The following is a 10778-nucleotide window of genomic DNA, read 5'->3' on the forward strand; positions in this document are numbered from 1 at the left end:
GCATCTAGCAATGAGTAACATGTCAAATATATTACCTGACGTGCAGTCATGTGATATCAATAGGTCCATATAGTAGTAGCATTGCCTGCTGGATTGTATGTGTAAACCACATTATTTTCTTGTAATATCCTGGAAATTGTGCCAAACCAAAGGTAGTGTGTCGTCTGAACCTGGCCTTTTGAGTTGCCACAAACTGTAAGATTAAAAAGATGAGCTAGAATATATCCAGATGCATTCCTAATTACAGTGTACCAGGGTAAGTGCTGCAACTGTTAGGGGTTTGTTTTGTTTATGTTTGTCACCACTGATGTATTCAGAAGTAATGACTGCCCTACTACATTTACAAAAAGTGAACAAGCATTTCTAATGGAACATGATATCTTTGCCTTCCTTCATGCATTTCTTAGGATATATGTCTTACTTTCTGCGATTCACTTTGCAGAAATAGAATGATATCACCATGGCGAATGACGGAGGAACTGGAGATGACTCGCTGGCGTTCTCACAGGAAATCAACCGGTCAGCTCAGGAGAGCCTAGTCCCCCTCACAGAGGACCTGGCAGAATGGCTGTCCAGAGTTGTGGGTAAGAAATCTCTCCATGGAAATACTATTGCCAATGTTGTATCATCGTTTCTGGTAGCCTCCAACACAGCAGGGAAGTCGCTGTTATCACAGTGCTCATACAAAAGGAACATCAGTCACTGTCCTAGACTAGAGATCTCCAGGAGTTGTTACCAATTTCATGCACATCCCATGGAACAGCTCAGGCCAGCTCATTGTGCTCAAGGTAAATCACCTTGCTTACTAGAGCAGTTGTGATTTGTGAGCTGGCTGGGCTTGATCCTTTAACTGTCAGAGAACAGTGCAGTAAACATGCTTCTTTGATTTTTGTTGTTTTTGTTCTCTTGTAGGGCATAGCTCTTCACATGAGTTTCCAGCCATGTTTCCAGCATTTTTTTTCATTATCTTTGTTTTTGTTTGTTTGTTTGTTTGTTTGTTTTTTCTTTTTGTGCTTAGCTTCTTTTGGATAGTACCTTTCTGAGCAGCAGTGAACCATTTGATCAGCCCAATTTGGAACTCTCCTATAGATGGCAGGGATACCTGAATTACCTGTTGTTTACTTTTGCACAATATGCAAAAAAAAAAGGAACAAAAATATGAGTTCTAAGGGCTGATAGTTGGTCTTCATAGCTTGATGCATACATACCTAGGGCTTATGTCTAAGCTTCATCTGTAGAGTTTGATGCCACATGGCTCCTGTGAACTTCTGTGGCTGAGTCTGAGCAAGGAGGTTCTAGAGAATGGAGTCACAACCGTCTTATTTCCTTTGCTAGATGTTCGAAGCCGCCGCTCAAAAATATTTGAAGCATGTGCCAAACGGGATCTGCCGCGCAAATAGGAAGACAATTGACTCGTGTCTCATTGCATAATCACCAGCCACTTTCAAAGGAAGATGTGTCTTTGTGATGGTTTACTTTTCACTATCCCTTCTTATGAAAGGTAGGTGGTACAGACACGAGGATGCGCGAATAGAAATTGAGCAAAAAATGCTGAAATAAAGATGAAAATTACTCGACTGGGCATACCCGGGCACTAATCTGATATATCTATCAATAAAGAATTATACTTGAAGATTATTCCATATTAGTTTCATTTGTGGAAATTAAGCGGAAAAGTGATAAAACCAGCTTTCCAGGATGGTACAGTTTTAAACATTTTCACATGATACTGCTCTGATTTACACTTTTGCGCAAATTTCTGGACGGAATTGACTTTTGTTTACATGCTTTATCATTACGTGAAATTTCATTTCATTTAATAAATAAATAAGCAAAATATTGCCAACATTATGATAACGTTTAAAATGAATCTTCAGATTGCTCAGCAAGATAGCAGCATGGAACATCGATCATCAAAGGCACAAGTGCACCTGTGGAATTCTTTTGTACATCAATAGAAATCTGACAACTGTTTGAATGATTACAGCCAGTTGGAACTCCAATGTATGAAACCTCCTTGGTCTGAGTTACGGGCAGACAGTTTTGTGCTTCAGGACTTGATGCCTGTAGCGTGCCAGAACAAATCCTCATCCAGACTGCTGCGGCTGTCAGATGCCATATTGTGTATGGATACAGTACAGTACTGTGTACATGTAGGTCACACATGCATGCACCATCGATAGTGATCGTGCATGAGGTTCGGGGATTGGGACTAAAGTCACAAGACTAGACTGTCCTTTTCCTTGTTATCTGTTTTGAAGAAATGACATGATGAATTTCTAACTCCATGCACACGCCCTGTAACATATGATTAACTACAATATTGAACATGAGGCTAATGAAACTTCTGATGTTGTCGAAAGTGCCGAGTATTTAAAGATGTATGTGAATATTGTATGCATGTTCTTGACTTCAAATTTATGTGATCATGGCATATGGTTATCTCTTGCTCTCTCTCCTCTCTACCACTGTCTCTGTCACTGATATCAAACATATTGTTTCCCCCTCAGGTACACCAGTTGCAGTAGAAACTTTTATGGATTCCCTGTCTAATGGAGTTATACTATGCAAAGTAGCTCAGCTGATTCAGGTCAGAGCAGTAGAGTGCCAAAAAGCTGGGACCCTGAGAGATGTAAGTCTTTTACCACTTTTATGCAAATGCCATAGGCCTACTTCTTTGTCTGATGTAAATTTAGATCAGTAGTAACCCTGCTATAAACCAGAAAACTCCATTAAAAAAAAAGAAGAAGAAAAAGTCAACCAAACAATGGTATTCTTGAATGTGAAAGTTTTAGTACATTTAGGGAACACAATTGTCATCCAAAATATCCATCTACTAGCTTGCTGTGAGTAAATACCTGGTGGCTGTCATTTGATGCATGTTTTTCCTACAAGATTAATTTTGCACTGAAAAATGGTATGTGACATTGTTGTAAACCATGAAATTTGTGTGTATGCATGTGTGTGTGTGTGTGTGTGTGTGTATGTGTATGTGTGTGTTGAAACAGAAATATTAAATGTTTCAACTTTTCTCAAAAGGATACCCCCCCCCCCACCTTGCTGCGTTGAAGATGTTATTTGACCTATATGACCTGCTATTTGATATGGCAGGTTTGTCATTATGCTGTTGTAAACCACACCACAGGGAGCTCATTATAGTGCTTGTGATGAAACGATTATCTCTTGCCGTAAATCAAACTTGGCTTTTTAGGGTCAGTCTTTGGGCTGTAGCTTCCACACTGCCTGTGCATACAAAGGGTTAAATACACAGATACACAATAACCCTTCATAAATAGTTTGATGACAGATACTGGTACATACTTTAATCAATTAGTGTGCGAATACAGCAATTTGTTAACGTTAGTTTACTGGAATAGGATTAATTGGAAGATGACGTGGCAGCCTTATGTGTTTGGCAAATATGGTCTTTGTGGAGAAGAACTCTAGCTTGTTCTCCTGGTAGGTGCTTGTTGAGCATGAAAATGTGTTTCGTAGTGACTGTGCTCCAGATACCTTAATTGTGAGGCAAGCCAGTGTATCTTTCACCGGAACTTTGGGCCAGTAAACAGGTCTTACCTTCAGTTTTCAACATGCATTTTCAGCAAGGTTTGACTCTTTGTGCATGGAGTATGTGTGTTGTCTGTGCTGCAGCTTTACTCTTGTAGTGGTTGCATTGTACAAAAGAGATAATACAGTGGACTCCTGTGATTATGAAGTCCTCGGGGCTGGCGGTTTTCTTTCATTATATCGAAATTTCGTTTATATCTGAACGAATAAACAATAACATAACATAGAGCGGATAATGTTGCGCCCTGAATTTTTACTTCGTTGTAACCAAAATTTTGTTACAACCGTGTTCATTATAACAGAAGTGCACTAAAGTGTCATATTTTTAGGAGATTTATCTGAAATTTTGGAAGGCAACCCAAAGTACTAGGTGTTACAAAAACCATTTCCCACTTTTGATCCTTGATAATTCAAATACTATATATCAGAACACTGACATTGATATGAGCAACAGCTGAATAGTGTACAATTTTGTTGGGAGGTAATTTAAAAATGATAGCATAAATCAGTTTCATAAAATTCAGGATTTATTTCAAAGTTAGGTTTCAGATTTTGCTCTGTTTTCAACCCTCTGTACAACATTTCAATTTTACACAGGGGTCAATTGGTGTGTATGTGAGTGTGTGGTTAACACCCTGACAATGGTTCTGAACAATGGCCAGGATTGGAATGCTCTATTACATATTCAAGAGAAATTCCACTATGACGGCTGGTCTTTATTCATCCTGAAATGTAGTGTATGCAAGCATATGAAAACATGTGCTTATGTTTTTCATGTGCATGCATTTTACTCTTTACCATGAATTCAGACTAGCAGTGCCCAGGACAATCCATCATGAATTATTAATAAAGCATTCATGTGCCTTGGAGCAAGAGTCCAGAAGCCTAGTTAGTAGAGCTCTGAAAAGGTGGTATTCATGGTATTTACATGTATGTCTATGTATTGTTCAGGGTCATTGTAAGCACACACTCACATACACATCATTGGTTCTTGTGTAAAGTTCAATTTTGTACAGAGGGTTCAAATTTGACCAAAATCTGGCACTTAACTTCAAAATTAATCATGAATTTAACGAAACTGATTAATGTTGTCATATTCAAATCACCTCCAACAAAATTTTACACTATTCAGCTATTACTCATGTCAATGACAGTGTTATCTGATGTATAGTTTTTGAACTATTAAGTATCAAAAGTGGGAAATGTTTTTTGTAACACCTAGTACCTAACTTTTTATAGTAGAGCTAGTAATGATTACACCTATACATGTATGATGTTGTCACTGCATATTTTACCTCATTAGTTTGATTAACATTGTCTCATATTTCACACAGAATGTGCCACAGCGCAAGATTAGATTCAGAGAAAATGCAGCACCGGAGTCTTTCATCGCCAGAGATAACGTCGCTACATTTTTGTCATGGTGCCGTGATCTTGGTCTGGAGGACACGTGCCTGTTTGAAACAGATGGCTTAGGTGAGATCTGTTCACGCTTCATGATGATACATGTGTGCATATTAATTGTTTTTCTTCATGTTGCTTCAGGCAATCAGCTATAGTGTAAATGTCAAGTTGCTTTTCTCTTTAGTATCCTCTAAAAGCCTACAATAAACATAGGATACCACTATGCTGCTGAATTACAGCATATAACACAGAATGTTTGCTTTTCAAAGCAACATCTCACAAGAATTGTAATTTACAACTAGCTGAGTGAGCAAGAGTTTGATATATTTCATGCTCCAAGCGACGTGTATACATGTAATGATCAAGAGATACAGTGGTAATCTTGTATGATTGACAAGCCTGTCACAGGCCTACCAAGTACATGTAAATTACTATTTATAAGCTTATTCATTTATTCATATGATAGTACATGATGTGTGTGAAAATTAGGCATCTGCAAAGGATGTGTTTTAGTTTTATGCGTTATCAACACCTCAAATGAAGCTCTGGTGTGAAAAATAGCTCTTTCCAAGCAGAAGAAATGCTATACCATTACTCAAGCATATATAAACTAAGATACATTTTAATATGCAAAATTTACACATTTTTGAGGGAGAAACTGTACTGCAACATTCATGCAACACTTTCTTTTCTTTTCTTTTTTTCATCTGAATACTACCTCTTTGAAAGCATTAAATCAGATTTCTGTGGGCCCTATTTGCTCATGGTCTCTTTATTTACAGCTGATTCTGTTTTTCCCAAAACTGTCCTTCAAACGGTGACCAATATTTGCAGCTGCGACAATTGCTCCTGTCTTATTTTCTCTGAGGAGTTAGGGTTTGGGTTGTGATTAGGTTTTATGTGTAGTTTGATGTGAGGATTAGGATCGGGGCAAGGGTTATGTTTGTAAGTAGAATTTATGTTTCACTTAGCGTGCAGATATTTCATGGGAGCAATTGTCACAGGAGCAAATGCCATAGAACCCCTTCAAACAAAAATATGCTAAATTTTAGATACAAGTCCCCTTGCACATTGAGGCACTGGTATGTAGTGTAATCCAGTTGTATGCACAAAGCTCTCTGCAAATAATAAGAACCAGCTGCTGTTGGTATCACGTCCTTGGAGGGTGGTATTGATTACCTCACTGCCATTGTGATGGGGCTGTCCCTGGGTGTGAATTAAGAGAGCAAGGTGAGGCTTTGTTAAACCATGGGGCTACAACAGTAGCTCCATGGTTAAACAGGGAAACAATGCACTTGTGTCCTGTGGAAGTGGATCATTGGAAAAGATTTGTGTATGAACACTAGGAGCAAGGAGGGGTATGACCCAAATGTAGCTGTATGATATTAATGAAGCAACCTTTGAGTGAAAATTTGCAATGTAGCACAACTTAACATGAGAAAATGTCTGACATTAATGATTGATGGTAAATATGTAAAATGCTTGTCATAATGTATGAAGAAAAACTACAGCTCCATTGAATATACTATTGCTTAAGCTAAAATCAGTAAAGCATAAATAACTAAATGATGCAAAGTCATCAGAAGCATTTCAAATTCGATGGCCTGATTTGCTTCAACTACAATTTTTGATATGGGACAGAGAATCATGCCCATTCATTCAAGATACTCGGTGATACTGGGTTACTGTGTGTAACACTTCTTGAGTCAAAGTTTGGTTTTCATTGTGGGGATACATTTTCATATCATTACTTGATTAATGATATGGCAGTTTCTTCCCAAATCTTGGGAGATGATGATGTCTAACTGATAGCCTCAGTAGATCTACAGATATAAATGTATACCAGGGTGATCATAATACAGTAATACAATTATGCGACTAAACAGCAGAGCTGTCCTTAGTTTTAGCACAGAGGAGTGTACAGTTACAATTTACTTACAAGGTGACGTGTATGCCTTTCTAGGGCTCGCCAAGTTGCAGTGCTGCTTTTGCAATAGATTGCACTGCTACAATGTACTCACAAGGTGTTTTACATGTATTTGATACAGTTCTGAAGAGGTCTCCCCAGAACGTGCTGGTGTGCGTGTACGAACTTGCCCGCCTTGCCTCCCAGCTTGGGATCGAACCGCCTGGCCTTCTGAAGCTGGAGAAGGAGATTGAGAAGGAAGAGAAGAATCCAAGACCCCCATCAGCCCCCACACAAAAGAAGAAATCTGCTCTCGATCAAGAGGTATGAGTAGTATCGTAAAAAAGATTTTAAAAAGGATTAAATAAGATTTTAAAAAGGGCAAGTGAACTGCCACTTTAGGAAACATTAATCCTTAACAGAAAATACTGTATCTGATGAAAGGATTAAATCGTATGAGCAATGGGCAATTGAGAAATTAGCATATATAGCGACTAATGAAGCAAACATTTTAAAAAGTCAAAAAGTATTTCTCAAAGTCATAATGAGCATGATCAAATTTTCACCAAACTTTGCAGAAATCACTCTTGGTGAAGTGTAGGCTATACAAAACTGAGATTCTCTTCCAGCATTTTGATAACCCTTCCAGAAAGATTACAAAACCTTGGAAAAACTGTTCAGTCTTGAATCCTTGTATTCTAAGAGCCTCTCCTCGTCTTTTCACTCCTCAATGTTGACTTGTTCAATTTCCATTCTGAACATACTATTTGTACCCTCCCAGAAATGCCCCAAAGCCTCAAAAATAAATACATGAATAAATAAATAAATAAATAAATAAATAAACAAATAAATAAATAAATAAATAAATAAATAAATGGACAAATAAATGAGTAAATAAAATCCAATTCTTGGAGAAGTTTTGATGAACTTCCAATTTGTAAATTTTGCAACCCTTCAATTTTCAAAGCACATTTCATTAAACCTTTGAGAGAGGCCTTATAGCCTCTGAAATTATTGTAATCATAGAGTGTACTACTTTAATCTGAGTCTCTCTCTCTCTCTCTCTCTCTCTCTCTCTCTCTCTCTCTCTCTCTCTCTCTCTCTTTGTTTAAAAGTTTAAAAGTTTTGTTTAAAAGATACAAATTTTTAAAGATCCAGTGCTGCCATCACTGGATGAAACAGTTTGTTATGTCACATATTATTAGGAACAATATGAAGAAAAGAGAGAATTCCGCAAAATGCAATTTTGTACATGTTAAAAGTACACATTCCCTCAACTTGGTACTGTTTTCTAAATAAGGGTAATATTATTCTACCTGCTTTCTGAAAATGGGCAAGTTAAGTGCTCTTTTATTATGCTAGAAAAGTGAAAATATGGGGAATTTTCTTCACACTTCTTTAAATATCATTCGTTGCAGAAGCGGATCTAGGGGGGGGGGTTGCAACCCCCCCCCCAAAAAAAAAAAAAAAAAAAAAAGAATCCGGGGACCATTTAAAAAAAAATCTTATCTTTTTTTAATTTTCATGGGGTGGTAATTTGGCAATGACCTCTGTACCAAAAATAGTGGTGTTTTTGATGCAAGAAAATGCCATTTTCACTCCCAGATTTTCAAAAATTCTCCCTACTGTTGGAGGGGGGACACCCCCCTCCCACACCCTCCCCCCCTTTATAAAAAGCTAGATCCGCCCCTGCGTTGTATGTGACATCTCAAACTGTAGTAGTCTTCTCATCCAGCATGGCTGCACAAAAACTTTAAAAATTCATATCTTTGGAACAGATTGTCCTATTTTTCTCAAACTCTCACTGATGTGTTCCACTAGTATTGTTTTATTCACTCAATGCACACATATATTTGTGTGAGCACATCTTTCTATGTCAGCAGTCGTGTTCAAGCATAATGTTTCTTCTCTTCCTAACAAAGAAACATTTGACATGAACACACACGATTTCTAGCCATTTTGAAATACATTTGTAGCTGCACCAACTACTAAAACTATTATAACTAAAGCCTGACTTAACCATCTATCTGTTCATCTGCACGACCAATTCAGGTGCGGAGGATAGCCAAGGAGAAGCGAGTCACAGAGATCAGTAGAATATCAGAAGGAAAGTACAACATAGCAGGGAAGATTGTCCTCGTCAGGGTGAGTGAATTAATGGTGTCAACAAAGACAACAGCAATGGCTGTGAAAATCACAAGACTGATTCTGGGAATGTTTCCTCCTGTTTTCTAGCCATAATACATTATATCAATATCTGTGGTCTTGAAATTGGTTTTCAGTTGATTTTCCAATACAGATGAGCTTCTACTCTAATAATCTGTGCTCTTCATAATGGAAGCACAAATTCAATTTCTTTGTATGTTTTTGTTTTGAGTTGTTTATTGTCCTTTATATCATATGTACTTTATAACACTTGTCTTTTCCTGCTGTTAACTAATTTTTGTAATGATCATCATCACCAAGGCAACTCTCTACCCCCCCCCCAAAAAAAAAAAAGAAAAGAAAAGATATTTAAGGTAAAGGCAAAAAGATGAAGGTATATTTGAATAATGATAAATTTCGTAAAGTGTTTTTACACTCTCTGACCAGTAACCTTTCAAGTACTTGGATCTCATTATTCAGCATAGACTTTCTTTGAACTTTAACACAATACAATGCAATCATTCTGTAACACTTGTCTGGAGTCTGTATCATTAACTAGCCTTTCATTCCAGATGTTTCATTAAAAATTCCGCTCATGTCCTACAGATGCTGAGAGGACGTCACGTCATGGTGCGGGTTGGAGGAGGCTGGGAGACGCTGGAGTCCTACCTAGCGAAGCACGTCGTGGTTGCCTTCAAGCGGGTCGGCCGATCTCTTGCGACGGAGAGCGGGGATGAGGTGGAGGACGATTTCTTCATCATGAATTCAAAGTACAAAGGTCACTCTGGCCTGAACAACAACGGGAGAACGTAATGCACGGGAGACTGCTGTGAGCAAGTAAATTCTTGTGGAAGGACCCAAAAACAGATTTGTTGGGACTTGGCCAAAGGTTTATCATCAGGAGGAATTACCTCGCAGAATCAAGCATGTGGGACTAGCAGCATCTTGCCTTGATTGAATTACAGGCTGCCATGCAAACTGTCAATGAAAAAGGTTTTTATTGGACAAAAAACTGAAGCAAACAAGAAGAGATATCACAGACAGTGCTATTCGTCTGATGACGCAATGACACATACTTGCCTTCTCGACAGTTCATCCTGTTTAGGTAGTTTGCTAATGAAGGAATGTTGGCTCAGAGCAAAGCAGATGTGTGTATGTGTGTGTGTGTGTGTTTGTGTGGAAAAGTATGCATAGGCCTACTCGTATGAACGAGTGGTCAGCATTGCTGTCTTGGCAATGTGTTTAAGAGCCTTCCTGTTGGTTTTAAATCAATTTGTTCAAACTCTTTCAGGAGACTCTTATGTTGATTTTATTATTGACCGAACATGAGAAAGTTGACCAATTGTGGTAGTTGCAGATCTGCAGCAGTACTTGAATTTCAGTGACAGCCGCCGTGTAGTCGGGAGTGTGTGTTTCACACATTTCTCATAAAAGTTTATCAAATAATCTGCAACTGTGTATTCAGAACATGTATTGAAGCCAAATACTTATATGCACATCACTGTCTATCAAGCTTACAGAGCTTTATCAAAGCTTTTGCTCTTTATTCATCAGATGTGGAAATTTGGTGTGGCTTTGATATTGTTTTCATTCCACTTATATATTGGGTTTAACACAGTTTTCATGGGTTGCATGTGCCAAGGTTTAATACTGCACTAGTAATAATGCGATTCCACTGCACTATGGTCTGCAAAGTGTCTATGTTGTGAATGAGCTTTAATTCATGGGTGCAATGTTTATACAGTCCAACCTCGCT

General features: G+C 38.1%; 1 protein-coding gene across 1 annotated transcript; it reads left to right on the forward strand.

Moving 5' to 3' along the window:
• Positions 1–460: 460 nt before the first annotated feature.
• Positions 461–10206, forward strand: LOC139715846 (growth arrest-specific protein 2-like). The gene is made up of 6 exons (XM_071627381.1): positions 461–584; positions 2511–2632; positions 4902–5043; positions 7020–7201; positions 8930–9022; positions 9629–10206. The coding sequence occupies exons 1-6, from the start codon at positions 461–463 to the stop codon at positions 9833–9835; spliced, it is 870 nt and encodes a 289-aa protein (XP_071483482.1). The 3' UTR covers positions 9836–10206.
• The last annotated feature ends 572 nt before the right edge of the window (positions 10207–10778 follow it).

The sequence above is a fragment of the Diadema antillarum genome, unplaced genomic scaffold (genome assembly GCF_040938485.1).
Source record: "Diadema antillarum isolate AM-2024a unplaced genomic scaffold, OU_Dant_1.0 scf00000057, whole genome shotgun sequence".
NCBI lineage: Eukaryota > Metazoa > Echinodermata > Echinoidea > Diadematoida > Diadematidae > Diadema > Diadema antillarum.